Genomic DNA, 21,048 nt, shown 5'->3' on the forward strand with positions numbered 1-21,048 from the left:
AAAAAAAAACAGGGTCAGACGAAAGGGGAGGAGGTCCTCCCTAATCAGTGGTCTTGGAAAGCAGCAGGGAGGAGATGAAGGAGCGAGGGTGGATTGGGAGGGAATGAGAGAGTGGGATACAGATGGGATACAGAGTTAATAAAATGTAACTAATAATAAAAATTAAAAAAGATAATAAAAAAAGAATCATGGACAGCATAAGTATCTGATTATGCAGAGGATAGTCAGAAAACCCTCCTGTCTTTTTTTTTTTCTTTTTTTCTTTTTTTTTATTTTTTTTCTTTATTCACTTTGTATCCCCCCTGTGGTTTCCTCCCTCCTCCTGTCCCAATCCCTCCCTTCCTCCACCCTCTGCATGCATGCCCTACCCCAAGTCCACTGATAGGGGAGGTCTTCTTTTTCTTCCTTCTGATACTAGTCAATTAGGTCTCATCAGGAGTGGCTGCATTGTCTTCTTCTGTGGCCTGGTAATGCTGCTTCCCCTTCAGGGGGAGGTAATTAAAGAGCAGGCCAATCAGTTCATGTCAGAGACAGTCCCTGTTCCAATTACTATGGAACCCACTTGGATACTGAACTGCCATGGGCTACATCTGTGCTGGGGTCTTAGGTTATCTCCAGGCATAGTCCTTGGTTGGAATAGCAGTCTCAGGAAAGACCCTGGTGCTCAGATTTTTTGGTTCTGTTGCTCTCCTTATGGAGTTCCTGAGGGAACCCTCCTGTCTTAATCATGGGTAATGGTAGGCTTGGTTTAAATGCAGCATTGGCATAAATGAATTTAGCTTACTAAAATGTACTTAACACAATAGATACCAGAAACCATAAATCAAACACCCCTATTAATTGTACAATTGCCTTAAACATAAAGGTAAAATGTTATGCTTATAAAATATAATTTAAAATTATAACTGCTGGTATAAAATTAAATTAACAAAACCACTTCATTAATGTATTTTGTGTGCCTGTGTTCTTCAATGTATGGGCGTGCAGTTATCATGGCATACCTGGGAATGAAGAGAACAACTTGTGACAGTAAGTTCTGTCTTACCATGTAGGCTCTGGAGATCACACTCAGGTGTCAGCTTGGCCATGGATGCTTTTTACTCACTGAGCATCTCATCAGCATAGTTTAAGGGACTTGTTTTTAATGTTTGTTTGTTGATTATCACTGCAAGTAAGTGACTTTTTTCGTCTCTGAGGAGGTTAATAAAAGAGAGCCATGCTTGCCTACCTGGTGATATTTCGCTTTCTTTAAAAACATTGAAATAGAAAGCTGGGTGAGCTTTGTTTTCTGTTTCTATAAAGGTTCAAGTCATTTTAATATACTTTGCTCAGAGAGAAATCCCTGACACAGTGTCTTAAATATTGATAAATAGAGAAAGACACACACACACAAACTCACACACACACACACACACACACACACACACACACACACACACACGGGAAACCCTTTGTTTACGTGGAAGACCTCCTACTACATATCACACTAACTCACTCTTCTGCCAAAGGCCTTTGTATTCTAATGGCTACATGGCCAGAATTTTGGTAGTTCATTCACCCACACCCTTGAAGCCTCTAGATTCTGCATGCTTCATTACCAGTGATAATCCAACATAAAAAATAATTTTTAACTTTATGTACATTTATTAGTCAGTTATATTCGATATCATAAAAGTAATTTTAATTCATTATGAATGGTCTTACCCTCAACTCTTAATGATAATTATCTGCATGGTCAACCCTTGTCATGCTTATCATAAATTCCCTGATATTTCTTATTTTCTGCCTGTCTTTTGTTAGGCATTTTAAAATGTCTTGATGCCTAAGAACTGGTTAGATATTTGTGAATGAACTTTTACCTTTTACGTATTAATAGGTGCTTCAGCTCTTTGGGCTATTCTTCTTCTGTTTTTTGCCCTAATCCAAATTTCAAAGTTTCATGTAGTTAAGTATGTTTCTTTCTTTTTTTTTTAGTAATTCTGTTTCAGATATAAATTTTGAACAAAACTTAATTTGTTCATATCCTATGGTTTTATTATGTACATTTCAGTTTTAGTCAAATTGATACTTATTTTTATTTAAAGAAAATATTTCTTATTTTAGTTCCCAAATAATTTGCCTGTTATCTATCCTAAAAGCTGACAACCAATGTAAAGAAAATATTACTGACAACAAAATGCTTTCCAATACACTCTTCCACTGGTGAGGTCACACCTCTCAGTTCTGTCTGCATATTCAGTTTCCTTAGATTCCACATCCAAAGTTCATTAAAACATTTCCCTCCTAGGTATATATGTATTGCTTACTCCTGGTGATGCTCTCACACTACAATTTTCAAACTCCTAAGTTGGTCATAACAAATTTTGAGTTACCTTTTTCTGTTATCTTTTCTTCACTTTTTTTTTTATCAAATTGTTTGTATGTTTCTTGCAGCCAACAATGATTTATTGCTTTAATATTATCTTTGGGACAAATTGACACATTATTAATGGAATTTCCAACTATCTCACATAACTATAGGTAACTTTTATTTGTTAAGAAATTTTTGCTATCAACATTAGATGGCGTTTCTCTTAGAATATTTTATCTTAAATATTTATATTTTAAAAATGTAAGAGAATCAATATTTTAAATAATAAACATGCCAGATGTTTTCTTTTATACGTTTTGTCTTGCCTGGATCCCCATAAAATTTCTTTTTTTTCCCCACCATCTAGGAACGTGTGTATGTGGTGAATGTTCTTGCCATGATGTTGATCCAACTGGAGACTGGGGAGACATTCACGGGGACACGTGTGAATGTGATGAAAGAGACTGCAGAGCTGTTTATGATCGATACTCTGATGATTTCTGTTCAGGTAAGGTAGCTCCTGTTTCTTATTTTATATAAAAGATTCACTTCCTTGTTGTGCAGTCATTCTGATTCTCACATACACCGAGACAAAGTGAGCTTACCTCCCTAGGCTTTCTGTGTTTGCAGTGCTACTCAGTAATGTGGGCAACCTCTAGAGATTTCAGACTTTCTGCAAAGACTCGAGATGAAACTCACCTACCTCTTAATATTAACCTAATCCCTTGCTGAGAAGATCCATTATCTCCAAATATCATTCAGCTCAACTATGAAACCGCAGAACTAGCAACCTGCTGGCTGTCAGCAAAAGACTGCAAAAGAAACATATGCCAAAACTTAGGTCAATATAGTTGTTGGGGAATGATAGATTCATAAACTGATAAAAATTTTCACAAAATTACTCTGTAGTGCAATCTATTTTGTTAATGGACTCAAGTATTTTACATTTTAAATGCTTATGGAGCAAATTCTATATGCCAGCTTATGGGTTGTGTCTGGGTTACTGAGACCAGCAGTTAAGGAAGCAAACGTGGCTGGAAACTTTAAAGACCAACAGGAAAGTATCTGGGAACTAGGGAGAAGATTCGGTTGATGACAGCCCTTAGCAAATAAACACAAGGCCTTATGTGGGGGTCACAGAACCCACCTAAGAACCTGGACATGGCTGTATGTGTGCCTGTAATCCCAGTGGAAAGCAAATATGAGATAATGGGCTTGCTACTCACCATTCGCGCTCCAGGTGGAGAGATGCCACCTCGAACAAGGCAGAGAGCTATGGAGGACGCCCACCTGAGTCCTCTGCTGGACACTGTGGGTACAAGCACAGGGATGTGCACCCACACACATGTGCACACTCCTCCAGAGTGAAGTTAAAGATTCTAAGCTTAATAATCCAGAAGACAGAGGTTGTGTGCATGTGTGTGTTGTGCACACACATCTCTTTTTTCTTTTTTTTTACATTTAAATTTTATTTTTATATTGATCACAGGTTGTTTACTTTGTATCCCAGCTCTAACCCTCTCCCCCACCCCCTTCCAATCCCACCCTCCCTCCCTTATCTTCTCCCTGCCCCTTTCCAAGTCCACTGCTAGGGGAAATCCTCCTTCCCTTCTATCTGACCCTGGTTTATCAGGCTTCTCCAGGACTGGCTGCACACATCTTTATCCTGACTGCTTGGTCAGTCCATTTCAGGTAGACAGAAAATTCCTTTTGGCTATGGAAAGTTTGCCAGCAAAAGGAGAAAAAAATAGTTGTCCTGTGTAATCATGACTGTGTAACTTCAGAGGCTGGGGTAGCCTGCTTCCAGAACTTTCCTCCTGCAGGACTCCTTCTTCTGAAAACCCTTCAAATCTTTTATTCATAGTATTTTAGAAACTGTAGATCTTCTCCCATATCATCGGTGCCACCACGCTGGTTATTTTTTTAGAAGCTAACAATTATTGAATGCTTTTTGTATGCTAAGCATACCAGAGGTTGTGAGGAAATGAGCTTGTTTAGCATGCTAATTAGGGAGATGTGGCTATTCACATAGGTAGGTATAAATGGCAGGATGCTACTGGACCACAGATGTAGAATTCTGTCTTAAATGTAGGTTTCAGGTAAGGAACTATAAAAAGAACATCCCAGAAAGGAGGAAGAGAGGAATATGATGCTTGTTTGGAACAAGGGGAAAATAACCAGAATGTGGGAGGAGGGAGATAAGACTACTAACTGAACTCTGACCATAATGTTCTTCGGGCAATGGAGAGCTTGTGAAGTGTGTAGACAGAAGACTGCTATCATCATTGCTTTTCTAGCCTGATTGTCTGAGTAAATGCTGGTGCCATTTGCAATGGTTGGGCAGAGAAGGAAGTTTGGGGATATTGTGAGCATATGAGATCAATGGCAAGTCAAAGGTGATATCTTTTGAAGCTTATTGAATGTAGGATGGGGCTAAAGATGAGAATTTAAGGCTGTAAACATTGAGATGGTAGTTAAAATTATAATGAGGTTCAAAATACTATTACATTTTTAACATTTTCTGTAAGCAAATAATACAATTTAAAAGAAGAAAACAAAGTAAATGATTAAACAAGACTGTGTCTGTAGAAAGAGAGGAAATTAAATTTGTGATGCTGATGTGAGAGCAAGTGCTTTTTTTTTCATGATTCATTCTCCTCTGTTAGATGCATATCTGATATTGATTCTGATATATGTATGGGGTTGGTCATTCATAATTACTGCATTGTAGTGATCCTTCATAGCCTTTTACGCACTCAGTTCATGTGGCATGTTGCTCAGCTACTATAGTAAGCTAAGCACCATGATTTCGTGTTTTCTTAACTTACCTTCTTCACTCCCTCTGCCTTGTTTTCTTTCTCTTCCCATTTCCAACTTCTACCTAACATGTAGGTTAAAGAAAAAGGTGGTTGAGTAGTTATGGCTACCTGGATGGCAGGATTGAAAGGGGAAGAGTAAATGATTCATCTTTCATATGTGGCCTCATACTGTGGGTACAGAAAGGTGGGAAGAATTGATTGTGGTCAACTGTGATGTGAGCAATGAGACATCATGGGTAATTGTGATTTCTGTTTATTTGGCTGAAGTGGTTTGAACATGGCCAGTGTGGCTCCCAGCCGTAAGAAAAGGAATTGAAGAAGAAGACACTCACATGAATTGAGATTATTGGTTGGCCAGGCCCTTGCAGTGTTCTGCAGTTACAAATTATTCCATTTGATTTTTTGCACCAACTCAGGGAGGGAGCCATTATCTATGTTTTATCAGAAAAAGAAATAATTTCATTCATTCATTCATTCACTCATTCATTCATTCACAGGAATTAAATACTCTGACAGTGTTCACACTGCCATTGTCTTCTAAAAATACATATAGCCCAAGCACTGATGCGATTTAGCCTAGAAATATAAATGCAGTTGTTCAGTTTTACTGAGGGAGAATTGTTCTATACCCAAATTCTTATAAACTTTACTTTTCCTAATCTCCATGATGAATTAGGGCTGGGAGACTTCTGAATTCTGTGTAAGCCTGTTGAATTCTATATATTATGCTGAGAGCTTTAGACTTTGCAGATTTCCTAACTACCTCTTTCACCGATGATGTAGATAATGTAGGGTGGCATACATTTGATTGTCAAGTATGTGAACCCTTTTGTGTGATGACAAAGAAAAAACTGACATCAAATTCTCCAGTGATTTTTGCAAAGCAAGAATGTAATAAGGCTTGAATGAAATGTAGTTTATATTCAGCTCTCATTCTTGTTCTACTGAGACTATTGGTCTCATTGAAATCTAAAGGAAATATATAAATGCATTAGTTTAAGTCGGTGCTTTTAATCGACATTCATTCACTCCAACTCTGTCCATCTGTTCAACCAACAATACGCTCAAGTGTAAAAACCTTTATTTTATGTTTTAAATTTTATGTTAGTTTATTTAGTTTACATCCCGAGTGTGCCTCCTTCCTCCCCTCCTTCCCCTCTCCCTTTCTACTAAGAAAAAGGGAACACCCCCCCCATCAAGCTTTCCCAGAACATCAAGTCACATAAGGACTGAGCATGTCTTAATTCCCTGAAGCTAGACAAGGCCTGCCAGGGGAAAGTGATCCAAAATCAGGCAATGGAGCCCATGTTAGAAACAGCCATCCCCCCTCTACTTGCCAGGCGCCCCACATGAAGACCAAGCTGCCCATTAGCTACAGGTGTGCAGTGAGCCTAGGTCCAGACCATGCATGTTCCCTAGTTGATGTCTCAGTCTCTGAAAGCCCCCATGGAACTGGGTTAGTTGTCTCTGTTTGTCTTCTTGTGAGGTTCCTGTCCCCCTCAGATCCTTCCAGCTTTCCTCTAACACTTCCACAGGACACCTAGAGTTTTGCCCCGTGTTTGGCTGCACATTCCAGCGTCTGTCTCCATCTGCAGCTGGCTGGAGCCTCCCAGACTACAGTCATGTTAGGTTCCTGTCCGCAAACATAGTAGAGTAGCATCATTAGTGTCAGGAGCTGGCTGTCTCCCAGTCTTAGGTTAGACCAATTTGCAGGCAAATAGATGGAACTAGAAAAGATCATACTAAGTGATGTAACCCAGACCCAGAAAGAGGCACATGGTGTGTACTCACTTATAAGTGAATATTAGACCTATAATACAGGATAGACATTCTACAATCCACAGACCCAAAGATGCACAGTAACAAGGGGGGCCCAAGGGAGGGTGCCAGAATGTCACTCCGAAGGCAAAACAGAATAGACAGCAGAAGTGGATGAAGAGAGGGAACTGGGAAGGATATGTCATGGGGAAGGAAACAAGGGTGGAGATCAGATGTGGGAAGAATGGGGATGGGAGGTGAGAGGGATGGGAACACGAAGGGAAACTGGGGGGGGGGGACATCTCTTTGTCAAGCTGGAGGCCTGCAACAGGGCAGGCTCCTGGGAGGGCATGGGTGTGACTCTGGATGAGATTCCTAATGGGGGGACATGAAGACTGAAGGGGCCACTTCCTAGCCAGGCAAGACTGGTGGAAGGAAGGTATAGCAACCCACCGACAAAACCTGTGACCTAAAGTTACCTGCCTTCAAGTTTAAAAATCGTATACTTAGCAACTCACGGGTACAGGTGTACAGATGCATTAAAATATCATGCCTGCCTCTAAATTAGTTCCATTAAGTTCTTTCATTTCTAGATTATATTATCAACACAGTATGAAATTGTGTATATTCTTTCAAAACCATCATATAACCCCTACACATACACACATACGTAGGTGTGCATGTGTGTGCAAACACACACTGCTACACACACCCACACTCACAAAGGCACTCATTTCACACAAAAGACTTTATGCCAATATTTGGATGCGACTGAACTGACAAGTGTGCAACTAGAAATCTAAACTAGAATGCTTATTCAGTTTCTTTCCTGATTTTGAAATAACTGTTTAACTTTTATTTTATGTAGCTCTCTCTCTCCCCCTCCCTCCTGTGTGTGTGTGTGTGTGTGTGTGTGTGTGTGTGTGCACCAGTGTCTTGGAGGCTAGCACAGGGCATTGTATCCTCTGGAGCTGGAGTTACAGGAATTCATGAAGTGCCCAGCATGGGTGTTGGAGCTGAAACAGTCTTCTGGAAGAGCAGCAGTTGCTCTGAACCACTGAGGTTCCTCTTCAACTCCAAATTTCTTAATGGCTACCTACCATTCTGTCTATTCTCCAAACCCCAGAGTCAGAACAGTATCATCCAGGATGACCTTAATCTTTATACTTATTGTTCAATATACAAAAATGATGAGAGCATAATGTGGGCTGCATTAGTTTGAAAAATGGAATAGTGCAATAAAACTATATTATGTGGGGGAACTTGTAATAGATTAGTGAAGCATTAAAGAAAACATAGAAGGAAATTACTGATATAGCCATCATGCCTTGTCTTGAATGAAGAAAATCAATATAGAAATGTTTTAATTATATAAATAATTACCTAAGTGTAATTTATTCCTTGAAGTTTTCCCTGTTGATGGTCTTTGTGTCAATTTTAAGAAGCTATTTGTAACTATCAGATTTATATCCAGGTATGTTTTTTAGAATTTAAAGGAAGGAGTATTTTCTTCAGGAGAAAATAAACATTTGAAATGTGTTTAACTAAATTTGTGCTAGGCTGCTTGTTTTAGAGTTTAGCTTTGTAACTCAAGGTAGCACAATCCACAAGTGAAACATGGTTTGGGTGTCACACTCATCTTAGAATAGCCTGAGAGTTTGTGCCTACTAGTCCTGCTGTGAACCTTCCTGACCATGTGAAGCAGCCTGGGGAGCAGTCATGCTTGCAATTGGTAGATTATACCCCAAACCTCTCTCTGCAAGTGTACATGTATGTGTGTACATGTGTGCGGGCATGTGTGTATATTCGTGCATGTGTATGTGTATGTGTGTGCATGTATTTATGTGCAGGTCTGTGTGTAGGTGTGGACATTTGTGCATGTGTGAACATGCACATGTGTGCGGGTGTGCCTTTGCACACAGTGTGTGGGTGTCTAAGAACAGCGTCCTGATTTGAATAACTGGTGTTGAGGTCAGAGATAAACAGCGGCAGCCGACATCTTTAGCCGACATCAGTTTTGTTGCTCTGCCCACACAGTGTAAAGAACACTTGTTAGCAGAGATGAGACTAACTCCCGTGGGCTTACAGTCCTCACAAGCCAGCCTTGAAGCACTGCATTCAGACCAGTGTGCCGGGAGTCTTCTTCTGCTTCTTTCCATTTGAAAGAGCAATTTCTGATGAGGTTAGAAAAGCACAGTGGCACATTTAAGTCAGGTGAAAAACACCCAGTTTATTTGTCTTAAACCCTTTCTCCCACATTTCCTTTAAAAAAACCTAATAGTATATGGCAGTGTGTTAGGCACACGAACTGCGTCTCATGTCAACAGATCGTTTACTCTAAATTCTTTCTCTCTCTCTCTCTCTCTCTTTTTATCAAAATCAAGCCCTCTTATCTTCCTGATTTCATTTCTGTTCAGCGATCCCTTTCTTCTTAGCTGGGCTTTGAGACTGGAACTGAGAAAGTAGTAAGGGCAGAAGAGAGAACACAGTGCTGTTTCATAGCTTCTGGTCTCCTCTCAGGACTCAGTGCCTGCTTCAGAAGTCATATCAACCCTTGCACGTCCAAGTGCTTTTCTGACTCAGCCACTTCCTGACAATCTGGAGTCAATACTTTACACTTCTAAGTGAGTTTCTGACTATGTGGATTAAAAATCTTTTATAGGAAATGTACAGTTTTATTTAGAATGGAATTGCTAACATTTTGAAATTTATTTTGATAGCATAGAGCAGATTTCTTGAAATCAAGATGTGAGGAGAGTTTTCACCACTGAGAAAGTAAAAATCAGTTTTTAAAATTCTAGCAGTTAATCTTGAGTAAATGTTTAAATTATTAAATGGTATTTTTATCTATTTATTTTGAGACATAGTCTTACTTTGTAGGCAGGTATGGCTTGGAACTCATGTGTAGTTCATTTAGACATTAACTAAAAGCAATCTTGCCTCAGCCTCCAGAGCGCTGGGGCTACACACTGAAGTCATTGTACCCAGTTTAACTTTGCCAAGGCTAGTTCTGCTTGTCTTCACTGTGGACTTGGACACATAAAACTTTCCTATGATTCTTATATTTGTTTCTTGAGTGCTCCCCATTGGTGTATTTGATTTAGGAAAGATTGCTTCCCCTGCATTAAAATAAAATCTGTCATGTTGTGATTTCATCATTTATACCAGCTGCCACATGCTCACCAGCTCCGGAGCACTTCATGTATCATGTATGCCTTAAGCACCACCCTCCTGTTCGGTGTCTCCCAGATTAAATGTTTGGGCTGATACTGAATGTTTTGGGGGAAATTGAGAAGGAGGCACATACACATAGCCCGATGATTCCAGAGGGAAAGCAGTCATCTTGAGGCGGACAGTTCTCCCACCTTGACACTTGCTGTTCAAGGGCAATGCCTTTGCCCTCTGAGCCAGCCACACCCGTGACACAGCATATACTGATGAGCAAAGTACTGATAGTATAGGCTTCGGATAGCTAAGAGCTGTGATTGATGTACAAGGCAGAAGCAGAAATCAAGAGCAAAGTTAGGATCATCATACAGTTGATAAAAGTAAGGACCTGGTGTCCCCAGCTTTGCTGAGAGTTAGCATGGCTAGAGGCAGAATCAAAATTTACCAGGTCATCCTCAAGAATTCATAATGTCATATACAAGTACACAGGAAATTATGGTGCAGCTCACGTGTTCCTTCCTCTGCTCTGTGAAGGACACAGAAATAACGATGGCAACGAAAGATAGCAGCACCATAGCACAAAGGTGGCAAAAGCTTAAAGGAATTTTAAAAACTGAATAAAATGACCCAGTTAGAAACAGAAAGTTAATATGAGGCCTTAAAAGCAAAAATTCCCAACATGATCTCTTCTAGGTAAGGAGCATATGCAATTTATTATAAATCATGAAGGGGCCAGCAACACGACCCTGTGGAAAACAGCACTTGCCACCAAGCCTGACGATATTAATTTAATTCCTAGGACCCATGTAAAGGAATAAAACCAAAAACAAACAAGCAAACAAACAAAAAAACGGCCTTCTTGCAAGTTGGCCTCTGACCTCCATTTGTGCAGTGTGGTACACACAGCGGCATTACCCCTCCCAAATAACTGTAATTTAAAATATAAACAAATAGCATTGAGCCCTATGTATTTGGGCTCTTTGGTTAGTGATTGCATCAGATTCTAAGTCTAAAAAAAAATCACTTCATAATAACTTATGACAATTTTTTTTAATGTCCCCTCACATACCCAGAGTCTTTCTGCAGCTTGGTTGCTCTGTAACGCCTCTGAAGATCAGCTGGCCTTGAACTCGGAGATCTGCTTACCTGTACCTCTGCCTCCCAGTGCGCGGGGGGGGGGGGGGTAAAGAGTGTGTTAAACCTGCACCTTCTCTGTTAATGTTGCCATGCAAATGAACGTCACCTAGGAAATAACCGTTACAAAGTTTGAGCTTTCTGATTTCAGCTTGACCGGGTTATCTGTCTGCAGTCTTTGGTTTCTTTTTGTACCTTTCTCCATGGCTTTTGCCTCTCTCTCTTTATCTGTTTCTCTCTCTCAGTCTCTCTGTCTCTCTGTCTCTGTGTGTGTCTCTGTTTCTCTGTCTCTGTCTCCCTCCCTCTTGCTATCTCTGGGTGGACTAGGATGTTCTGGCATGGGGTGTCTCCTGGGCTGTGAATTCCTGTGTGTCACAGCAGCTGGATGCATCCTCTTAGGTAAAGTAGGGATTTCATGACATTCTCATCTGGAGATGTTTTGCCAAAGCAGATCCAGTTAAAAACCTCCAAAATTAAGGAAGACTTTCCTCCTTCCATCTAACCATTCTTTCAAGCTAACTGTTAAGTTAAACAGCAACAAATCAAGTAATCTAATTTAAAAATGGGGTACAGAGCTAAACAGAGAATTCTCAATAGAGGAATATCTAATGGTAGAGAAACAAAGCAATGTTCAACCTCATTAGTCATCAGGGAAATGCAAATCAAAATGACCCTGAGATTTCACCTTATGGCTAAGATCAAAAACTCAAGTGTCAACACATGCTGGAGAGGTTGTGGAGAAAGGGGAACTCTCCTCCACTACTGGTGGGAATGTAAACTTGTACAACCACTCTGAAAATCAATTTGGCGCTTCCTCAGACAACTAGGAACAGCACTTCCTCAAGATCCAGCTATACCTAGGCATATATCCAAAAGAGGCTCAAGTACACAATAAGGACATTAGCTCAACCATGTTTGTAGAAGCTTTATTTGTAATAGCCAGAAGCTGGAAACAACCCAGATGCCCCTTAACTGAGGAATGGATACAGAAATTGTGGTATATCTACACAATGGAATATTACTCCGCAATCAAAAACAAGGAAATCATGAAATTTGCAGGTAAATGTTGGGATCTGGAAAAGATCATTCTGAGTCAGCTGTCCCAGAAGCAGAAAGATACACACAGTATATACTCACTCATATAGACATACAATATAGGACAAACCTACTAAAATCTGTACACCTAAAGAAACTAATCAAGAGGGAGGACTCTTGCTAAAATGCTCAATCCCTAACCAGAAAGGCAAAGAGGATGGACATCAGAAGAAGGAGAAAAGAGGGAACAAGTCAGGAGCCTGCCATAGAGGGCCTCTGAAAGGCTCTGCCATGCAGACTACCAAAGCAGATGCTGAGACTTATGGCCAACCTTTGGGCAGAGTGCAGGGAATCTTATGAAAGAAGTGGGAAATAGTAAGATCTGGAGAGGACAGGAACTCCACAAGGAGAGCAACAGAACCAAAAAATCTGAGCAAATCTGAGCACAGGGATCTTTCCTGAGACTGATACTCCAACCAAGGACCATGCATGGAGATCACCTAGAACCCCTGCACAGATGTGGCCCATGGCAGTTCAGCATCCAAGTGGGTTCCATAGTAATAGGAACAGGAACTGTCTCTGACATGAACTGATTGGCCTACTTTTTAATCACCTCCCACTGAGGGGGGAGCAGCCTTACCAGGCCACAGAAGACGACAATGCAGCCACTCCTGATGAGACCTAATTGACTAGGATCAGAAGGAAGGAAAAGACCTCCCCTCTCAGTGGACTTGGGGAAGGGCATGGGTGGAGAAGGGGGAGGAAGGGAGGTATTGAGAGTGGAGGAGGGAGGGAACTACAGAGGGGATACAAAGTGAATAAAGTGTAATTAATAAAGAATTTTTTTAAAAAAAGAATGTCAACTAATCTGCTACAAATGGCAGCATGCCTTGTATTGTGTTCTCACAGATCTAACTGTCTTTAAACTAAATCTAGCCTGTCTCCAAATATTTTAAAGCCATTTGCTCATATAAAACAGTAGAGTAAACTGTACTTTAGATGTTAAGGTTTTTTTTTTTTTTTACTCACAAATAGTTATTTATACATACATTTCCAATGCTAATTTACTTAATGTTTGTCCTTATTACCAGGAGGGTTGAGAAGTCCTTATTACCAGGAGGGTTGAGAAGAAAAATAGTGTTCTAGTTTTATTTTGTCACTGTGAAAAATGCTGTAATCAAAGCAACTTAGGGTGTGACGAATTTGTTTGACTTACAGGTCACAGTCTACCATTGAGGGGAATAATGATAATAACTCAAGTAGGAACTTGAAATAGAAATCGTAGAGAAGGACTTCTTTCCATGTCTCTCACAAACCCACACTTAGCTGTCCTTCTTATAAAGCTCAGGAGCACCTCCCTCAGGCCTAGGGAATGGTGCTACCAACAGTGGGTGTCAATTTAAAATCCAGACTGTTCCCCACAGACATGCCTGTGAGCTAATCTGCTTAGAAGGTCCTTTAATTGATACTCCTTCTTAGGTGACTCTGTGCTTAGCTGAGGGTTAAAACTAATAACTAAAACCAATAATTAGTTAATAATTTCTTAAACTGAGATAAACTGCAAAAGGCCACAGAGCTAAATGATTTATAAAAAGTAACTTTTAATAAATACAGGCAATTATTGGTAAAATTCTCATATTGTAAGATGTAAATGACCATATTCACATATTATAAATATCTATCAACAATACATCTTCTCCCACTATAGAGAATTAGTGATGACAGCACCTTATTGACCAGACTATCATGTAACAGGGACTCTAGAAATGTTCACTGAATTTAATTTATTACTTAAAATATTCACATTAAATGATCACTATTATACAACTTCATTTTGACCTATAATATTATTGTTGTAGAGAACCGGGTCAGTAGATGATTTAAACCAAACATAACAAACAAGCAAACAAACAAAACCCCTAAAAGCCTTTTGCAGTGCGGACTTTATAATTTTAATAAAGAAGAGTTGAGACACTTATATGGTAAGCTTTGGAAGGCGAAAGGGAGGGAGAAATTTCTGGGTAAATGTCCAACGGAAATACATTACCTTAAAGTAGTATCTTCATGATGGATATTTGTATATGTAGATACAGATGTATAGAATAGAATATAATTCTCCATGAAAGAAATTTAGCATTTGCAACAGCTTGGCTAAACCATGAGGACATTATGCTATCTGTAGAATATAGCTATACAGACTCTAAAAATGTTAAATTATTTTTAATTTTTATAAAATTGGTACAACTTTTATTTTATGTGTGTTTTTCCTGCGTATGTGCATTATTTGCATTCCTGGTGCCCACAGGAGTCAGAAGAGGGCATTAATCCCCCGGAAATGGAATTACAGAGAGATATGAACTACCACGCCTTGGCTGAAAACACTAACCCAGGTCCTCCGGGAGAGCAGAAAGTGCCTTAAATGCTGAGACATCTTTCCAGATACAAAATATTAAGTTCTTAAAAATAAAGACAGATAGTTACCAAGTACTGAAGGGTGGGAGGTGTTGATTAAAACACATGAACTTTCAAAGTTAGAGAAGAACAAGCCCAGAAGTCACTATGTTTCGCATGGTCAGTATAAGTTCTCTGCACGCTTTAGACTTTATGGGGCAGGTGGGTCTTGAGTGTTGGTAGCACATGCAGGCACCTGTGTGGGGTGAGGTCCAGTCATTAGCTTGACTGTGGCTATAATTTAACAATGTGTGTGTGTGAAGAACGTCATTACTCCTGTGCAGTTTTAACCTACACATGTTCATAGATTTAAAAATTAAATTATAGTAGAGTTACATCATTGAACACCTTTCCTTTGGTCCTTAAAATCACTCCCACCTTCTATGTACTCTTTAACTTAATAAAGCTTGGGGCCCAGGAAATCAACTACTCCCTAACTCTAGATATTTTGTTTTGTTTTCAGTTTGTGGCTCCTTATTTAACTAGATGTAAATCGGTTGAGTAATTCATTAGAAAGAAAAACATACTTTTAAAAAAATGATTGTTTTCTATTTTCTATAGCTTTCCTTCACATGAATTAATTGCTAAATCCATCAAATTCTTCACTTACTTCCCAGCAGACCAATACAATCACATTTATCTAGAATTTGTTAGTTATACTAAAAACCTTACTACACTATTTATTTTATTCATATTTGTTGATTTTATTTGTCCTTTTTGATCCATTAATGTACATTGCTTGTTTAAAACAGAGAAAAATGTTTCTGTTTTAATCATTAATGCTGCATAAATTAGGATCCTGACTTACTTCTGACAGTAACTTCTAGGACAAAAGCTATAAACTATCTCTGGTTACATAATCTTCTGGTTACATGATCTCCCTTCCTTCTTCCTCTCAAGGTCATGGACAGTGTAACTGTGGGAGATGTGACTGCAGAGCAGGCTGGCATGGAAAGAAGTGTGAGCACCCCAGGTCCTGCCCATTGTCGCCTGAGGAGAGTGTCAGGAAGTGCCAGGGTGGCTCCAGTCTGCCTTGTTCTGGAAGGGGTGAGTGAAGCCACCTATTGTGCACCATACTTAGAAAGTTGCTGAAATCTCTGAAACGTGAAAAAGAAAATGTTGCTTTTCCAGAATTGGTAAACTACGCCCTGATCAGCAAAAGTACCTGGACAAAGAAAAGCTGTCTTTTTCTTTCTGTCTCCTCTCTCTCCATTGTGGACACACACACACACACACACACACACACACACACACACATTTTCTCTACTTCAGCTTGCTCAATTTCAGTTTAGGTTCATTCCTTTCAATACATTAAAAATAACAAAAGCACAGTTCACAGGTTTAAAGCTTTCTGAACTTGAGCATCTAATTGCCACTGACATTTATGAAATCCAATACCATTATTTGTTGGGTATTGTTCACTGGGAAAAGCACTGCATAAACATGCATGAATAAACGCTTCTTTGGAAGACATTTAGCCTCGGGTGTGTTTGTGCTCTCGGGTCAGGGGAAAAAAAATTCAGGATAAGAAAAAACTCATCTGGAAGAACATTTTTTTTTTTTATCTATCAAAATAAGAAATATGCATTCATTCCTCAGTTGAAAATAGCAAAGTCAACCTGACACGTGCTTTTGGAAGAACTGGTTGTAGAAGCTACTGGAAATATTGCTCAAAGCAGAACAAGGACAGGTACTTGAATTTTAGATGAAACAATGTGATTTTCTGCAATGTTTCTTTTTCGTGTGCTTTATTTATTAAGATATAATTCATATAGTACGAAGTTTAGCCTTTTAATATTTAAAGCCGTGGCATTTTAAATATCACAGAATGATGCACTTATGAATATTAATTCGACACATTTTCTGAGTTGCCTAGTGGAGTGTGGGTAGGAGGGCTTTAATGTCAGAGACACTTCTGATTACCCTGCCTTCCACCAATGATCGGACAGGAGAGTCTTCTCCACCAAATGTAAAATATTCTCAGGCAGTACTGAGTAAGCCTGTCCAAGTTTCGAGGTTTGAAGTAGAACTGTCCCTCAGACAGCCATCACCTCCACGTGCGGTCTGCAGCAAGTACTGAGATGACCACACCATCTTCTCCCATCAAAGTTTCAGCGTTGCGCGCTGTAAGAGGCGTGAGCACGGGAGGCTAACTCGGCAGTGTTGCTGTTACTTATTCTAAAATGTTTATATTTTATGCCTTAATTATAATGAGGGAGATGATTTTAAATACAAAACCTTGACAGATTTTTTTTTTTAAAAAAAGCATCATATCAAAATAGATTTTCTTTCTGAGAACCCTTTTCCAGGTGCTTTCACTTTAGAAAAGTTATGATTTTTTGCTATTGCCATAAAGTCCCAAGCAAGGGAAGGAGTGTGTTGAAAACTTAAAGAATTAAGTCAAGAGATGCACATTATGTAAGGTCATCAATATATAAAATAATTTTTATTACTAGCAGAAGTAAATGGAACACTAACAAACAAAAACCTGGAAAATCTAATATATTCATATTTAAAATTAAAATGACAAAGTATATAATTGGAAAATAAGAAAACCTCCTGAATTATTTTTCACACCTCAAAATTCACTTCAAATTTATGCATCTACTGATGGTGTTCTGTTTGTCTAGATTCTAATACGCAGAACAAGTACAAGAAGGTTATTGTGGAATTATATGTCAATCTTTAATATGAGTGGTTTTGATTTCTAATACATACTGTTTTTCCATGTTTCTCAAGGATCACTGTTTAGCTATGATTTTTAGAGGGATAGAATATGTAAAATGCATTGCATCTAGGATATTGAATGTGTATGTATAACTTGACTAACCCATAAATTTGCCAAAGCTTCTAGAAGCACTGTATAAATAAATAATGCGCGTCACCAGTTTCCTTAAGAGAACGCAGGTATTGGTGGGAGTATTTTCCTCCATGGGAGTTTGAGAATGAAAATCAAGATGCACCAGCCCATTCAGCGTTTGAATCGGTAGTCAGTGTGCTCCACTTTCCTGTGGGGAATACATCTGTGGTTGCGACTGGGATCTCATATGAAAGCTTTTACAGGGCTCGTTTTGCAGTTTTGAATGAATACCCACCGCAGCTGTGAGAACAAGAGTGAAGGAAACAATTACAAGCACCATCAGTTCTCAAGCCTGAGCGCCTCATCAGCCCACCAACTGGGCAGGAACAGTCCTGCTAGAATGTTCCACCGGCGCAGGTGTGTCCTGCTGAAAATTAAAATTGTATTACTTGATTTTGATAGTGATGAGTAAGTGTCCCAAGAACTGAATAGATCAGAGGATCTTTACATTCTCTGTGCAGTCCACAGTTTCTTGATTTCTATTCCCTATTGCCTCTAGATATCATTTTTTTCAACTAGATGTATACCCTGTAGTTGATATAAGCTTATTCATCTTGGTTTCTGCTTCTCAGTTGCAGTGAGACGTCACCTTTGAATTTCTTACATCTGTGACTTTATAGAAAGTAAAAGCAGCTTAAGATAGTCTACACATTAGCTTTAAAATCTTCTCTGGTTAGAAGTGCATTTTGTCATTATTGAGGTCCTCTTGTGTATGATACTGAAAATTATTTTCTGGTTACACAGTAGTACATTATCTGGTTGATTTTTGATTTTTGGTTGCAGCAAAATAATCTTTTCTTAGAAATATTGTGAGGCAATGGAATACTACTCAGCAGTTAAAAACAAAGAAATCTGTAGGCAAATGGTGGGATCTAGAAAAGATCATCCTGAGTGAGGTATCCCAGAAGCAGAAAGACACACACAGTATATACTCACTTATAAGTGGATATTAAACAAACAATATAGGAGAAACATACTAATTTCTGTACACCTAGAGAAGCTAAGCAAGAAGGAGGACCCTGGGTAAGAGGATCATTCATCACTCAGAAAGACAAATGGGATGGACATTGGAAGAAGGAGAAAACAGGAAACAGGACAGGAGCTTACCACAGAGGGCCTCTGAAAGACTCTACCCAGCAGGGTATTAAAGCAGATGCTGAGATTCATAGCCAAATTTCGGGCAGAGTGCAGGAAATAATATGAAAGAAGGGGGAGATAGTAAGACCTGGACAGGACAGGAACTCCAAAAGGAGACCAAGAGAACCAAAAAATCTGGGCACATGGGTCTTTTCTGAGACTGATACTCCAACCAAGGACCATTCATGGATATAACCTAGAAACCCTGCTCAGATGTAGCCCATAGCAGCTCAGTATCCAAGTGGTTGTCCTAGTAAGGGGAACAGGGACTGTCTCTGACATTAAATAAAGGCTGGCTCTTTGATCACCTCCCCCTGAGCGGGGAGCAGCCCTGCTAGGCCACAGAGGAAAACATTGCAGCCAGTCCTGATGAGACCTGATAAACTAGGGTCAGATGAAAGGGGAGGAGGACCTCCCTTATCAGTGGACTTGGAGAGGGGCAGGAAGGAGATGAGGGAAGGATGGTGGGGTTGGGAGGGAATGAGGAAAAGGGCTACAGCTGGGATACAAAATGAATAAACTGTAATTAATATAAAAAAGAAATATTGTGAGGGTTATTTTGCGACAATTGCATTGAATCTGTAGATTGCTTTTGGTAAAATGTTCATTTTTACTCTTTCAGTCCTACTGATTCCTGAACATGGGAGATTTTTTCATTTTCAATATCTTCTTCAATTTATTTCTTCAGAGACTTGAAGCACTTGTCATACAGGCAGGTCTTTCACATTGTTGGTTAGAGTTACACCAAGATAGTTTCTGTTATTGTGGCTATTCTGAAGGGTGTTGTTTCCTTTATTTCTTTCTCCATGTGTTTATCATTTGAATGAAAGAGTTTCTTAAGTCAAGTTTATATTCATCCACTTTGCTGAAGGTGTTTATCAGCTGTAGATGTTCTCTGGTAGAACTTTGGGGGAGCGATCACTCATGTATACTAACATACCATCTGCAAATAGAGATACTTTGACTTCTTCCTTTCCAATTCCTATGCCTTTGATCTTCTTTTCTTGTCTTTTGCACTAGCTAGAACTTCAAATAGACATGTATGGAGTGGGCAGCCTTGTCTTGTCCTGATTTGAATTGTGAAATGGACAAGATGTGGATGCAGGTTAAACTGACTGCCAAGCTCTTCCACTACGAGATAAGCAAGTCCTTCATATGTCACAATTATGTCTGGCAGTTATACTGGGCCAGAAGGCCGAAGATAATACTCTGACATTATAGAAAGAAAATAGGTGGCTGACCAGGCAGTAAACTATCTCTGTCATCTCTTTTTAATTTTTTTATTTTTTATTACAATTTACTCACGTTGTAAATCTGCTATGGCCTCCTCTATTCTCTCCTCTTAATCCCTCTCTCCCTCCCTCTTCTCATCCTATGCCCCTCCTCTAGTACACTGATAGGGGAGGACCTCCTTCCCTTCTATCTGACCTAGCCTATCAGGTCTCATCAGAACTGGCTACATTGTCTTTCTCTGTGGCCTGGAATGGCTGCACACCCCAGGAGGAGGTGACCAGAGAGCCTGCCACTGAGTTCATGCCAGAGACAGTCCCTGTACCCCTTATTAGGGAACCTACTTGGAAACTGACTCTGTGGGCTACATCTGAGCAGGGAGTTAGGTCCTTTATGCATGGTCTTTGGTTGGAGTTTCAGTCTCTGCAGGGACCGCAGGACCCAGTATTTTTGGCTCTGCTGTTCTCATTTTGGAGCTCCTGTTCCCCCAGGTCTTTCTGTCTCCTGCTTCTTTCATAAAATTCCATTCACTCTGCAAAAAGTTTGGCTAAGTGTCTCAGCCTCTGCTTTGATACCCCAATCAGTAGAGTCTTTCAGAGGCCCTCTGTGGTAGGCTCATGGCCTGTTCTCTGTCTTCTTCTGCTTCTGATGTCTATTGTGTTTTCCCTTCTGAATGAGGATTGAGCATTTCCCATAGGGACTTCCTTGTTGTTTAGCAAGATCCAGCTATAGCACTCCTAGGCATATATACCCGAAATAGCCTCAAGATACAACAAGGACATTTGTTCAACAATGTTCATATCAGCTAGAATCTGGAAACAATCTAGATTTCCCTCAATTGAGGAATGGATACAAAAATTGTGGCACATTTACACAATGGAATACTACTCAGCTATTAAAAACAAGGAAATCATGACATTTCCAGGAAAATAGTAGGAAATAGAAAAGAACATTCTGAGTAAGGTATCTCAGAAGAAGAAAGACACACATGGTATATTCTCACTCATAAGTGGATATTAGATATATAATATAGGATAAACATAATAAAATCTATAGTCTCTGTCACCTCTTAGATTTGGAAGCTGCTTGTCTGCACTTTCTACTTA

The 21,048-nt window shown here is 39.5% G+C and overlaps 1 protein-coding gene across 2 annotated transcripts in view; it reads left to right on the plus strand.

The window, feature by feature from the left end:
- Itgbl1 (integrin subunit beta like 1) overlaps positions 1-21,048 on the plus strand; it is a 279,024-nt gene that overhangs the window by 152,939 nt on the left and 105,037 nt on the right. For both annotated transcript variants that reach the window (XM_060391671.1, XM_021648794.2), the window contains exons 6-7: positions 2,718-2,858; positions 15,616-15,762. In XM_060391671.1, the coding sequence (XP_060247654.1) occupies positions 2,718-2,858; positions 15,616-15,762 (288 nt within the window). The remainder of the gene's footprint in view (positions 1-2,717; positions 2,859-15,615; positions 15,763-21,048) is intronic.

The sequence above is a fragment of the Meriones unguiculatus genome, chromosome 9, assembly GCF_030254825.1.
Source record: "Meriones unguiculatus strain TT.TT164.6M chromosome 9, Bangor_MerUng_6.1, whole genome shotgun sequence".
Lineage (NCBI taxonomy): Eukaryota > Metazoa > Chordata > Mammalia > Rodentia > Muridae > Meriones > Meriones unguiculatus.